The sequence below is a fragment of the Seriola dumerili genome, unplaced genomic scaffold (assembly GCF_002260705.1).
Source record: "Seriola dumerili isolate Sdu_G_001 unplaced genomic scaffold, Sdu_1.0 BDQW01000002.1, whole genome shotgun sequence".
NCBI classification, from domain to species: domain Eukaryota; kingdom Metazoa; phylum Chordata; class Actinopteri; order Carangiformes; family Carangidae; genus Seriola; species Seriola dumerili.
The window spans coordinates 289869-305014 of record NW_019174257.1 but is presented as its reverse complement, the minus strand read 5'-3'; the positions used below and the strand labels follow the sequence as shown (position 1 = coordinate 305014).

Genomic DNA, 15146 nt, shown 5'->3' with positions numbered 1-15146 from the left:
TATCCTGACACTGAAAGTATGCCCTTTGGATTTGTAATAAAATATCTGTCTGCACAGTTTTTGTAGCTGTGGTTAAATATGCTAATTATCTAAAGTCCCAAATCCTACAGTTAGGCAAGAAAATCAGATAATTTGCTCATTATTTCAAAGACATAGATATTAATTCCTACATTTTTGAGACATCCTGCTGACAAACTAACTAAAAGGCGTGAAAACATATTAAGATGAAGACTGAAAATGCGACATTAATTACTGAGCTATAGTTTAATGCTTTGGGGTCATTGTTCCTGATGTTGATTGTGAGCAAATAAAAAGCTGACATTTTGCTTTGGATAATCTTTTCACTTGGAAAAACTAGTAACTAAATCCTACACAGGCCTGCCATTCTACAAATGTGTGAATTCAGGGTACCCAGAGACAGAGAGTGGATTCCTTGAATGGCATGTTTCTTAAATATACACTATATTAAAGACAAGTATTTTGGTAGAATTTAACTAATCTAGTTGAAGCTTTCCTCCTACACCCTCTTCCCTCCGTGTCAGTGGGCATGATACACCGTCAGCTTAACCCCTGCCTGTGTCACTCTCCCTGGTAGAAACTCCTCAGATCAGAAATGAATTCTTCATGCTGATCCCGGAACAAGGCTGTGCTGCATTTGTCACAGCCACTTTCTTCCACTTTAACTCAAAGCTGTTTAGTATGGCTGGAGCTTTGCAGACTGCAGAGATGTGACAGGGGGTTGTTTGAAAGCTCAGGCTGAACGCTCTGTCTCTATCTGTGGAATAGGGAGCGAACGCTTGTTCACTCTCTGTGTAAACTCACTTCTCTTTTGTAGACTTAATTCAAAATAATTTCTAGACAGCTGCTTCATCCATGTTTTGAGGAAACACACTAGAAAACACTTCATATTTACACATATACAAAAATCAGAAAACGAAGGTATAAACCAGAACACATTGGTTTATTTCACATTTTCCTATTAAGCAAACACGCTGGGTTTTTTTTTAAATTGAGGAGATAATGTTGGGTCTTTGAGCCTTGTGGAGGTGCCCAGAGAGGCTTAGCTATGCATTGGCTGTTGAGTCTGGCATGTGTTCTGGCACTAAAAGTGTATTCTCAACAGGACTCTGGTGGATTAGTGTCCATTTGGACAACAGAGTGGTCCGCAGCATGGGGTGACATTCAACTTCAGCAGGCCAGCAGCTCACACAATGATCATGAAGTTTAGTCTGGCCGTTAACCGTCATCGATGTGTAGTAAATGCTATGGCATCTGTTTATTATATTTGGAGTTGATTGAGTTTCAAAGGTGTGCATGATGACTTGGATGTCACACTGTTTTTAATTTTCTATTGTTCTCCTGTTGTAGTCGAAACCCAAAGCATGAAATAAAGCAGTGGTCATACTACAGTTAGGTGGGTCAGTTGATCATGGGGTATAGCGGCGGGCTTTGGGGCTGGGGGGACGGCAGCGCGTATTGCGTTTGATCCCGGTCGGGGTACATCCATGCTCACAGGGTGACTGCTGTGGTCCATCTGGTAGAGCCTTTAATCACAACTCCCCCCACTTACACACACACACACACACACGCACTCACACACTTTAGTAACAGAGAGCACACAGAGCATCCCACGCGAGATTCTTTGGACTGCGGCTCACAGTCAGACCTTTTTATTTCTATTATTTATTTCAGTTATTTTTGTAGTCACGCATCTCCCTGCAGAAACAAGCCCTGTTTTCTTCTGTCGCAGAATCTCCTACTCTGACCAAAAAAGAAACGCCACCTACCATCTGTAGTAATGACGTCTAAAACCTCATCAGAAATCTCACACTATCAGATCTGCATAAATGGCTGCACCATGGCTTTTGATAAGGAATAACCTTTTAGAAATGAGACACATCCAGAGTCCTTCACAGGGCTGGCCTACGGCATTGTGGACCAAAACATGCCCACGCTGCACAAATCCAGCTCTCCAAATGTCACTTCATGCTTAACCGCCCTTTCTCATGCTTGAAGAAAAGCAAGTGGGCAATGCACAACGAGAAAAACTCCACTGGGTTTTAGTGTAAATGCCTACATGCTTAGAGACATGTTTCGATTATTTTGTGTCGCTGAAACATTTAGTTGATTTACGAGGGAAAAAAAACGTATTTCATAGAAAAAACAAACACTCTAGAAATTATTTTCCACTACGAAAATGCCAAGATATTGCGTGGGCTATAAAAGGCACCATTTATGTTATGAGTAAATGTACATACACTGCATAATCTTACATTCAATTAAACCAAGACAAACACATAAACATATACACAATATTTCTCTTACAGGAATAAGTTATAGTCCAAATAAAATCATGTATTCCTGTAAATTAGCTCACATTACAGTGTAGTCACTAATGTTTTGGCTCAAGACAGACTCCATGCTAAAGCGGAATGCTGCTGTTAGATTACATTTATTATTAATGGGAGTGAGGGGTTAGCAGATAATGATGATGCTGTTGTTGCATTTCTGGCTTGTGTAGAGGAACCACTTAGTGTTGGCCTCCCCTTGGACAAAAATAGTATTTTAATCAATTTCCAATATCTTATCCTGATTTAGCTTCCCTTTCATGAACAGCTCTCCTACTTAAGCCAATCAATTGAAAAGAAAAATCTATCGCACATTTAAAACTACTTTCTGAACACACAGAACACAAAGGCCCCAATTACTAGACACCTCCCAGTGGAACCAGTGGCCTGCTACTGTAACTTCAATGGTCACTCCCCGGCACTAATGCACAAGTCAGCCATACATCATTTATTCATGGTGACAGCAGATACTTTGCCTCATCCCCGGCAATTAGTGAATCAATAAAAATGCATTGACTTTGATACTATCAGTTCTGAGAGGAGAAAAAAATAGTGTTGTTCATCAACATGCCAGGATCCCAGACGCAGACAATCACTCATGGATCGGCAGTGTTTTGTCAGCTCAGCATCAGCAGTCACTGAGCTGTCAACAATAAGGCGCATTTCCTCACAACACTGCTCTTAAAATGACTGCCAGGTATCGCCAGGTCAGGAATCGTCACCTACAAAATGGGCGTCTGTTCCATATAATATCCCGAATTTAGGTTGACAAAGGGGCGTAAGCTATAAATTTTAATTTTTGAAAAGAGGCGATTTAGGGTTCTTTCCTTCAGCAGGTTTTGTTTGCTTTATGAATTTGTTTCTATTGTGAAGGAGATGACTAAGCTGAAGCCATCTGAGTGAGATTATCACAGACACAGACAGGTCAGTAAAGGGCTTGCTCTGGCTAATACGTCTTTTGTCAAGGTTTATAAGGCTGACATATCTACAGTACATGGTGATATCACTGTCAGTTTTATAATTAATTCAGTAAATCTGCATGATCCAGTACATACACCTCAGAGCGCTGACCTGAAATGACATTAGATTCAGTCGAAAAAACCTGTGAATTTCACTTCACTGTCAAATAGTAGATGAGGCTTTTTTTTCTATTTTCCATAATTTTCCATGTTAATGTTTGTTTGCAAATAGCAAAATATGAAGAAGTCACCAGATTTGACAACACAATGCTGCTTTCTCTCCAGTGCTGTCTGTTTCATTATTTTCTCTCTATTTATCCTTTTAAGCCGAGTGAAATAACTGCAACTGGATGTGAAAACATTGTCCAAGAGAGGCAACAAATTTGTCCCTTAAATTAAATGCTTTTTGTACAAAGCAAAAGAGCAGCACTGGGATTTTTTTTTTTTTTTTTCAAATTAAAGAAGAAAAATGATCAGCGGGAAGTGAGATTATTTTGTTCATTCAACCTATTAAACAGCACAAATGTAGCCACTGACTTGAGGTAACTCCCTAGCACAATTCACAGGCCCAACACGAATATATGTAATCCAGGACTACATAAACTGTGGTAATTATGTATGCTTGCATGCTTTTGCATTATGGATTTTATTATCATTTTGTACAAACTGCATATCATTGGAGACTTTAAGGGAACCTGCATATTGTTTATTTTTAACTGATTATAATTGAAATCTTCAGCCTGTTTTATTGCTGCGTTTATAAACATTATCATCATCTTATATTTAGCTATGTTAATCCATGTATTAAAAGACCTGTCAGTCACTCAGCGTGGGAATAATAGCAGGTTCAGATCTTCTGCTTTGGTGTTTTGGTGGTGGGGGCGACCCTTTTATTTACTGCTGGATTATGGGTTGTGCTCTTCGCCCACCTCTATAATAATTACTCAGTGTTTGTTTGTTGAAATGATATAATCAGTGTGTTACTGCTGTTTTGTCATGAATGTCAAGACACATTCAGGAGTTCACAGAGTCTCCAGACCATCTGAGCCCTGCCTCGTGCCATTATATAGGTGAAATTACAGGTCATTACTTTCAGGTCAAAGTCCCTGAACACAGAAAGGTGACCTTTGGCTGGGCGTGGGCGCACGTGTTGATGCAGCTGGCTGTTCTGGGAATATTCTATTGTTTATGGATCACATCAACATCTCCAGCCCTTTTTATGTCTCGGCTACAGTGTCGATGGGTATGAAAAATAGGTAATGATCAAAAACATGGTAATGTGCGATGAAATACACACTAAAAGGCACCCTGCGGACAGACTAAATTGCCGGGTTGGGTGTACACACACACAAAAAAAAAAGGACTCACAGAGAGACGGAGACAGAGAGACAGTGAGGAGAAAGAGAGAGGGAGCTCACTTAGCTTTACAGTGTGTGCGTGTGTGTGTGTCTCTGTGCATGAGCCTGCAGACACCTGCTCCATTCTGCAGTGATGGCTCCCAGCGGGACACAGGCTCAGCTGCTGATCACTAGGCCCTCCCTGCAGCACTGGTGGCCAACACACACACACACACACACACACACACACACACACACACCCACACACCCACACACCCACACACAGCCCTTCCAACAAATCTGAACCCTTCAGGCCCCCCTCGCAGTGTCTCTCAGCCTCTCTGTGCTCCCCATAACTGACACACCACATGTGCTCATATCAAACATGACATGATGTCCACACACACAAAGCTGCACAGTCTGTGTTCATATGATGTTGCATGTAAATTCTATGACACGGTGCAGTCATAACCGGCTCCAGTTTGATATATGCTTTAGGGATGGTATGGTTGAATAGCATGTCTTTTTTCTTCTACCCTATAGCGCAAAACTTTACTGAACAGAACCCTACATTAAACCTCCATATTACATGACGCTGTAATTTCAGTTAAAAAGGAAAAGAATAAACACTTAACACTTCACATAAACACTTTCGTATTGCTAAGATTCGCTTTTTGGCAGATCATTTAATGGGTAACGTTCGTAAAATATAACACAACCACATTTTTTTTGTCCGTCCTGTATTAATCAGCCACCATTGTACTTGTGGCATGACTCTTATTGTCAGTGCTGTATTTTGCACATATCTCCATCTCTGTTTCTTTCTCGACGAGTATCTTTTTCCTTTGTGGCGTCGTTCAGTCTGCTGCACCTGTTTGTGCCTCGCTGACAACAGGGTTGTGGAGCATAAATGAACTAATTTCCTGGATATAGAGAACACTGCAATCAAGGAAAGCGGAAATGCAGCGAGCGGCAGATGGAAGAAGCTAATCATTGTTATGAAATAGAGATGACCTCTAACTATCTCCTAGCTGCTAATATACCGTAGCTACACACGTTTGCCAGCCACTGTGCCATGTACCCCTTCTCACCTTCTTCCTTCTTTTGCCTGTTTGTTGTTGTGGTGATGATGAACCTCTCAGGCAGGTTCTGAAATGCAACCCTCTTTTTTTAAATGTTGAAACAGAAAAGATTGGAGTTGTCAAACAAAGCCTAGTGTCACATAGAGAACGGCAGCTGCCTGCAGTGGGTAATCAGTGAAGCTTTCTACAAATTAACAACATTCAGCTCTGAAGCACGGCGCACTGCAGGTTTTTAGATGTGGGCTTTTGAAAATTAGATCTCAGAGACTGAAATACGGAATAACAACAATTTACAGTTCAGTTTTTCCTCACGTTCTTTTAATTTTATCAGCTCCGTCTAAAGTGACTTGGCTGAGATTTTCACCCTAATGCCATAAAACTGATACTGCAGACGCTCATTTTGAACACGGGGATATCAGTTTAAATTTCATTAATTGCATACTGAATCTCCTCTCTGTGTGCCTGATGGGTTCAGAAGTAAATTCTTTGAATGCTCTTTTAAATGTACCATCCTACAGCTTGAAACACAACTGAGAACATGTGCAAATACAAACAGACACAGAGACAAGACGTGTAGCACAAACACACACACACACACACACACAAATAATCTAAACGACCTGAACACACAGTGTTGCCAGGGGAAGTAACGGTAAACTTTGCTGCAGTCGAATAGTGTGTTGGAGGACAAAAACTGTTGTTGTTTATTCATTTACCAAAGCACTCTTTTAATGCAGTGGTGCATTTAATGGAAATGCAGAGTAGAAGCTTATTTTTGAACGGTAATATTAGACAAAAGTTTCAGTGATTAAAAGATAAAATAATGTTTTATGAAACAATTAATTTCCCCCATATTCAATAAACTCTACAGTGTTTCACTACCGCTACAGAATTGTATTTCCTTTTGATAGTACCGACGTAAAAAATGTGATGCTGCTTTTGAGGCTTTACACACCAAAGCCACCGTAATCTTCCAGCACATTTATCTAATGTATGCAAATGATCTTGCTGTGCTTAATGAAGGCACCATTAATCACTATAACGATGGCTTTTTTAACCAGGGAAATCATGCGTGCACACACGCACACACACACACACACACACACACACACACAGGCACTCTTTCAAATGCATACACAAGCACATGCGCTAACTTGCCCACACACACGCACACATACACACAGAGGAACACGCCTCATCACCAGCAACACATTGATGGCAAATGTGCGAAATCACAAAAACAAACCATTACCAAACCATTTTACCAGAAATTTAACTATGTATGATGAGGACCTCATAGTGAATTCATTTGAATTCATTTAATCTGTACTAGTCTGTATCTTCCTTACTACCCTGTGTTAAATTTAACGTAATGTGCAACTAGTCATCTCATCATCATGTTCCACCCTGGAATTGACTGGTTAAGTAATCACCTCAAATTCCATCTAATAAGATGTCGATAAGATGCATCAAAATACGTTAGCATGTCAATCATATTTATATAATAAATTCAGCTAATTAGTTCCACTGGTTTCAACAAATAATTTATGGTCCAGCAGCTTTATGCAAACAGCAGATAACACTGTTGTGAGTCAAAAAAGGGGCAGTGGGAAAAACAGTAATTTTGTGTGCTGTATAATAACAACAAAACACTGGCAGACGTCTTTGAACTCATGTAAGAATTCAAAGGAAAAAACTGAAAAACATTTTTGAAGCCCAACTCCTCACGGACGTATTTCAACGCTTATCCTCGCCGTGCATTTGCATACAGTTGACGGAAACCCCTGGGTACAGTCAGCAGCATGACAGTGGGTTATGAAGGCTTCCGGGAGGCTCTGGGGTGTGGATCTGAGCCAGTTTAAAGGGGAGCCGAACCAATGAAGAGCCCACAGCGGATTAGACACCCACAGCTTCATGTCGCTTTAATGCGGCGAGTCAGGGATTTTCTTACAACGCTTTTGCCTAAATGCTCAGGGTTTTCTCATGCCCCTTTTTCTCTCTCATTCCCTTCCCCTTGAAGTAATCTTTTCTATGTAAATGGCAAAGTAGTGTTGATTCCAGTGCAAAATATCCCATCTATCTACAGTGTACAGTTCCTCCATCTTTTGCTAATGTGACCTGTCAGATGGTGATTGGAATTGAATTGAATTGATAGTTACGATCAAATGTCATTTGAAATCTATCACCTTACACAGCTCTACATCTCCTAAGGGTGTCAAAAAAAAAATCTTTCCTCATATAAAGTTTCAACATATTAGAACTGAGGGTGTGCTGCTAATGTCTGTTTGCTGATTTACTATGAAAGTTAATTGATTATCAAAAGGCAAATACAAACATTAAATGCAAATCTCACAGAGGCAAACAAAATTCACAAAATACAACAAACATAAAATATATTACCCTCACAAACATACACTCACACACACACACAAACACCTCAAATTCCCTTGATAACAGGCTGACTGGCAGAGGCTAAAGACGGAGTAGGCGTCCGTAATTGAACAAACATAACAATGTAAATATTTACTAATACTATCCATTGGGGATACAGGCAGAATCCCACAATTGATTTGCTCTCTTTCTGCTCTTTTCCTCACACACACACACACACACACACACACACACACACACACACACACACACATATAGAGATTCACACTTGTACTAACGACCACTCTCCTCTTCTTTCCCTTTATTCTTTCCTTAATATTACGTTTGCCTGAGTTCAGTAAAGAGATGGAGATATATTGGTCTGTCTATCCTCTTACCAGGGGTGACCTGTAGCCCATCTGGGCTGGCGATGACAGGAGATCCCTGGGAAATAGCGGCGAGTGCGTCTCGGGGACGGAGCCCACGCCACTGGCTGCTAGTCCCGAGAGCTGCCCGTACCTCGCCATCATCTTGAGATGCTGCTCACAGAACACACACACTCATACACAGACACAGGAGGAGAGGGGAGGAGAGAGAGAGGGAGAGAGAGAGAGAGAGAGAGAGAGAGAGAGAGAGAGAGAGAAAGAGGGAGGAAGGAGAGAGAGAGAGGAAAAAAAAGAGAAAGGGAAGGGGTGTGAGAGAAGGGAAGGAGATAACAGCAGGTAGGAAGGAAGGTAAGAATGGTAAAGGACAGAAGAGGGAGTGGGGGGGGGACATGAAGAAAGAGGAGGTAGAGGGGGATTACAGAACACTTTGCTCTCACACAAATGCATGTGTGAACATACACACATACACATACACTCACACTTACAAACATACTGTACGTGCACATGAAGGCACACACTACTATTTTAGCCCCAGGTGGGCAATTTCACAAGCAAGCCTATGTTTGATGGGTTTGATAGCTACCTTGGTTTGGTTACAGTAGGGGGATATAAAGTCGAGACACTAGCTCTCCATTTATTATTACAAGCCAGGATGAGCGTGAGAAGCGTAGCAGTCCCCTTTTGCTTCGTACCGACCATCGTGCCGGGGAAATATAATAAACAGCAGCTGTTATCAATCATGCCCTTTGCCTTCTGGCTATAAGCATACAGAAGTGTACAGACACGCACACGCACTTACATAGGATAACACACATGACAGAATGGTTGGCAGCAGACATACACAGGTGAGGTGTGGAGAAAGAAGCAAATCCAAAATCTCTTTACCTCATTGCTCAACAAAGCGGCGTTGAGTGTTCGGCTTATTTCGAACATGTTCAGAGTCGGTGCTTTTTTCGTTCTGTCCTTTTATTTTCAGATTCTCTTCAGTTCTTTGCTCCCCTTTTTCTTGTCTACGGTTGGGAGTCAGTCCCGGGAACACAAAAAAGAAAGAAAGAAAAAATGAAATCAATTGAAAAAAAGAGGGGGATAAAAAATCCTCTTTAATTTTCTGATTTTGGAGTTATGATTTTTCAGTCCTCTATATTTTTCTCTCTCTCCCCTGTCTGTTGATGCACCTCTGCTGGCTGTGGCTGTAGTGGTGGCGTTTGTGCCCAGGGTCTCCGCACACGTCTAAGGAGTCAATATGCTGTATTTTTTTTTCTCTTTTTTAAATCTCCCAAGAGTCAGCACATTAAAACAGGCAGTCAGGCAGTCGGTGGGTTGGTGGGTCGAGCTGGCGGGCTGGCTGGCTCCCTTATCTGTCCCCCACACACTGGCTCACACAATACGCTCCGATCCTCACACTGCTCGCTAGCAGATTAGCCTGTCCCAAAACATAGCACTTAGTTTAAACTCCCCTCCCTTTTGCTCTCTCTCTCTCTCTCTCTCTCTCTGTGTATCACTCCCTCTGGCTCTCTCCTTTGCTCTCCCTCCCTCCCTCTCTCGCTCTATCTCTCTCTGCATCACTCTCTCTCTCTCTCCCCCCATTGCTCACGCATTGATGCAGCTACAGTTCACCGTGCTACCACAAGGTGGGAAGACTGTTCTAGCAACAGCGACACCATCGCCGCCACATCCCTTCCTCTCCGTGCCACTCCTATCTTTCAGATTTGCCTCTCTTCTCCTCTTTTCATGTGTAGCTATAACACACAAGTATAAATGGTGAAGGAGTGTTTGCATTTACAGTAGCTCTCACTCCCTGACCAGATCAAACATACAGCCTGGGATAAATGAATTGGTGAGGTGTGTGAGGACTAATATTGTTTGGTTCTGTTATCTAATTATGTCTTTTACAAAAACAGGATGTGGATTCAAATGTGGAAAAGGGCTCTCAAAGACTAGGGAAAGGAAAGCTTTCAGCACTTCCTTTGAGGTGTTTTTGTGAAAGACACAAGTAAAGTAATGGAATGTAATAAAACCAGTACACTATCGAGACACCTTAAAGAGAGTGGAAATGAAGGGTACCTCTCAGTAATAACTACCAGAGGAAAAACGTGAGGGTTGGGCTGATGTGAGCATCAAGGTCAGGTGGTTGTCCTTTTCCTCAGCAGGGTGTGGCACAGCGATGACGAAGCAGCCAGTCACAGACACGGCAGGAGATCCCAACTAAGGAACAAACAACCATGCAAAAAAAAAAGGAAAAAGGGAAATGTGAGCCAAGAATATGATTCACTACAAGAATATGATTCAGTCGATAACACCTGAGACATTTCAGAGTAATGACTCATAGTGTACTGTATCTGCATCCAGTGAAATGTAGGAAAAAAATCCAAATGTTTATGAAATTAGGGCTGTGTTTAAGGAAAATAAAAGCAGACAAAATATTTTATGAAAGTAATGCTGTTGGAGTGGTTGGCAATTGTCATCATCTTCACTAATGCTAATCTTAGCGGTGTCTTTCTTGCAGCTTCATCAGCAAGGCAAAGGACTTATTCCCAGTGCTTTGAATGTGCTTTTTGCTGTCTTGGACCAGAGTGGGGAGAGTGGCCAGTTAATAGCAGCCTATTGACACCGGACCATCTGTTTAGGTGGACACTGTCCAGCACAGTGATGAGAGGGAGGGAGAGAGAGTGAGAGGGACAGAGAGAAGAGTGGGTGATGACAAATCAGTGAGAGAGAGGAGTACCGGTAAAGGTACAACGCAGAGGAAGTGTTCGGAAACAATTTGTTTTAACAGATGTTTATGTCGGACAGGGAGGGAAAAATATGTAGAGACAGCAAGGATGTGGCATGTAATATTGTTTACATGTTTTAAATGAGCACATTTTTTCTTTTTACATTTTCATCACTAACAGGATGTGTGAAGGTATCATCAACAACATCACTGTGTTATGGCAATGTTGTACTGTCTTGGCTTCAATTCAATTTATTTTTTTTCTCCCTCAGAAAAGGACTGCTAGCCACATCCCTGTTCTGTAAAGCCCACAGTCTCTGGGGATGGCTGGTCCGGCAGAGCCCTGGGGGGAGCTGTCAGTTGAATCATCCAGAGTGAGGGCTGATTCCTCAGTCAGCTGCCTCTCAAGCCTTCCTCTCTGACCCAGCCTCTCTCCCCTGAGCCCCCTGATTGCTGTCACCATAGTGATTCTCTGTGTACTGCCGGCTGGTCTCTGCACCCCCCCCCCCCCGCCCCCCCCCCCCCCCCCCCCCCCCACCCACCACCACCACCACCCAACCTGCCTCTCACAACCACCCATTTCCAACTCACTGCCACTAGCGCCCTGTGTTTTGATTTTTGCATGACTTCCTTCTTCACTGATGATGGATGTTATGAGTGGAAGTACTTAGCTGACCAGAGTAAAAAGGGTTCCCCTGTACTTGCTGGAGTACAGATACAAAAACATAGATTGGCACCCACACGCGTCACACACACATCGAGCTTCAGGCTGGAAATATAAACAAGAAATTCATTGTGTCAGTTTTTTTTTCTTACAGTGGTGGTACTGAGCTACAAGCACTGACTTATTTGATCATTTTATAGGCTAGAAGAAAGACTATCTTTCTGAGAGAATGAAAAGCAGGGCTTGGAAATATCTTTGCTGTGCCAAAGCTATTGTTTCCCCCAAGGGGCTTCTGATATGTTCTGCACAGGATTGTGATGCCGTGGTGTATCCTCCAGTCACTGGCAACCCACACTTAAAATAGCCACAATTTCTTAAAGTTACTGTAGATTCTGTATTTCACCATGACAGGCATGTCTACATGTGAACCACATTCATATCTGCAGAAATCATTAGAGGTCAAAAATGTTTTGATAAGCATGTAAAAATACACTCTCCTGAGAGATAATTAAAATTTGAGAGGCCATAGTGTGGATTGTACTTCTCTTTCATGTTATTCTGTTTTCCAGTGATGGATGTGTTCATTAAATCATTGCTGCACTTTGCAAACACCATGACAAGAAACATACTGCATGCATGCAGTGTTACTTGGGCAGAGAGAAGAGGGGTTACTGTTGAAAGTGTTGTTATTTTTTCATCCCTCTTCAAACATATTTTAAGGAGGACACAACATTATAGAATATGAAGCTTTGAAAGCAAAGGAAAACCATCAAGAAATCACTAACTGCAACTCAACACTTTGCTGTAACATCATCAACTATTCTAGTTCCAACATGGGACACCATGTGTTATCACATCACAGCCATATCACATAATTGTGAGTAATTATTAGATTTAACTACCAAATGTGAGTATTGTCCATTACGTCATGTTACATACAGTATCTAAAGTGCTCCAAATCTGGCAGAGACAAGCCAGAATCTTGCGGTAAATTCAACTACTTTTCTGCAGTCTTTGTATTTGATAAGCGCTGAGAAACAAGGGAAACATGTAGCGTATCTAATTCATTTTTCTCATGCTCCATAATTCAATTTCAATCTCCTCCTTGAAAATGAATGATTGTACCACCATAGACCTCTTTAGTTGGCATAGTGTTAAAGGAATGACATAGCATGGAGGACAGCTATTCAATTTTCAATTTTAACGAAATATTACACAGCAGCTCTGTATTCTCTTCCTGTCATCTGAGAAATAATCAGTCCGACCTATCTACTCAGCAGCCTGTTGATGCTTGCCATCAAATACAGATCACACACAGAGAGAAAAACCATTGCCCTCTCCCTGGTCTCATTCATTTGGTCCTGTTACACACAGCTTATAACCTGAAAATTAGCAGCAGTCTGTATGCCTCTTGCTCCAGGAGTTGTGCGGCTGCTCATTTGATGTACTTAATCAGGTGCAGCCTTTGTAATGGGAAAGGAATAGGGCCAGGCTTGATTGGCCTTGATGACATCTATGCTCCAATTGTCTAGAAAACCTCCAGCTTTAATCGATCTGCAGGATAATTCACAGTCTCTGGCTGCTGTCTGCAATGATTGGCCTTTTTTCTCTGAACCATTAAAAATGCAGGTATGGCTGCAATAAAACTGAGGTGTGTACAATTAACTGATTACAGTTTAAAGGCAGTGCATTGGTTATTTCTAGTTTACTGGTGCCCACAGAATGTAAATGTCAAATGTATACTATACTGCACACTAGTATGAGGTTTTTCCTTCATTATAGTGACAATATTATCACCACTGAATGTTTTTGAAAATGGGGTTTCAGATGAAGAGAAAAGCTTTATGTATTTAGGACACAAATTTTTGTAAGCCACACTGACCAGTGACTTATCAGGGTCAGAAAATTTTTGCGTTTCATTTCTGTGCATTTGCTAGTTGGATCATATATAAATAGTATTTGTTAGCTGTATTTATTAGTTTGTGTACATTGCTGGAAGTGCAGAAATCAATCACACACAACACATCAATCTGTTGTTATTCTGCTATTTAGTGCATATAATTCTGCACGGAAACTGAAAACTGCCTCATCTTACCTACCGCATATGGACTTCATATGTAGACTTGTGTCTTGTATGTCTGCAGCGATGCACTGATGGGGATGACAGCGCCTCTCCCTCTTCCTCCTGCTCCGTTGCCGGGGCAACACACAGAGAGCGTCGGCTGCTCTGTGACAGAATGGAGAGGAAGATGGAGGAAAACACTGTAAGAGACGTCGAGACTGGTGTGTAAAAACGAGCCTTACCTAGCTTCCTCTTCATTGTTATACAAGCAAAAGGAAGCGCACGATACCCTGTTACCTGACAAATAATATGTGCATGTTTCAGGCTTGCTGCGTGTTCGTATTAACGTAACGTGAAGTGTGCTAACCTTCTAGCTAGCAGGTACAGGGATGTAAACAACAGTCATGTCATCAGCTTGTTATGAGCTAGCTTTGCAGCGACACACGTTAGCCAACCATATAACTAACTGTACGCGGACAGTGAACCTCACGGAAGGACTTTAGGTAGCTGCTGGCATGTTAACGTGAACCACTTCACCATCAGGGCGAGCAATAGTAAGTGCAGGTGTAGTGGCTATGTGTATCTGCTAGCTAGCTCTGTTACCTGGATTAGTCAGGAATAGCTTCTCCAGTGAAATGCTATGTAGCTAATTGGCTAGCTCTCGGCACCTGAAGTTGTTATTGCTTTCCTTAAATTGGTCTTTGTCTGTTGTCCTCCGAAATTAAAGCCATAATCCGTGAACAAATGCCAACAAATTTTAAGCACCACGGCAAAAAACACAGCGATTTGCACCTAAAATTAACTGACAGGTCTTTAAATACAAGGACTAAATGAATACTATCAAAAGTTTGTGATGTTTTCTGTTGTGACACAAAATGTGGTTCTAAACAGTAAAACAACCTATATTTCAAATGCTGATTACACGAAGCGTGTGTTTTCACTTCAGTATAGACTGTAATCCAAACTCTATTAACTCTGCAAACGCTGTTTGCTGTGGTTATGCCTCAATAATGTCTAAATACTACAGTAGTAATTTGGTGTTTAAGATCCAAGTGTCAAGCTGCACACTCAGCAGTGAAGCATTTTCAGGGATTTGTTAACTTGAAATAACAAACAATGACACAACTACATAAAGATTCAAACTTAATTCAAAAATTCATAACAACACAGACCAATAACAATTACACTATCATTTCATGAATGCAGGTGAAGGCTATTTGTGTAA

At 41.5% G+C, this 15146-nt stretch overlaps 2 protein-coding genes across 6 annotated transcripts in view; one reads left to right on the top strand and one right to left on the bottom strand.

The window, feature by feature from the left end:
• The window catches only part of elavl4 (ELAV like RNA binding protein 4), a 75356-nt gene extending 65483 nt beyond the window's left edge, over positions 1 to 9873 (bottom strand). For 4 of the 5 annotated variants that reach the window (XM_022743572.1, XM_022743642.1, XM_022743729.1 and 1 more), the window contains exons 1-2: positions 9368 to 9873; positions 8495 to 8635 (exon numbers count right to left, since the gene is read on the bottom strand). In XM_022743572.1, the coding sequence (XP_022599293.1) occupies positions 8495 to 8635; positions 9368 to 9415 (189 nt within the window). In that variant the 5' untranslated portion in view covers positions 9416 to 9873. The remainder of the gene's footprint in view (positions 1 to 8494; positions 8636 to 9367) is intronic. The other variant, XM_022743896.1, reaches the window with a different exon arrangement.
• Positions 9874 to 14095: 4222 nt separating this feature from the next.
• Positions 14096 to 15146, top strand: part of agbl4 (ATP/GTP binding protein like 4) — a 269553-nt gene continuing 268502 nt past the window's right edge. The window contains exon 1 of the mRNA XM_022737892.1: positions 14096 to 14142. Coding sequence (XP_022593613.1) covers positions 14097 to 14142 — 46 coding nt within the window. The 5' untranslated portion in view covers position 14096. The remainder of the gene's footprint in view (positions 14143 to 15146) is intronic.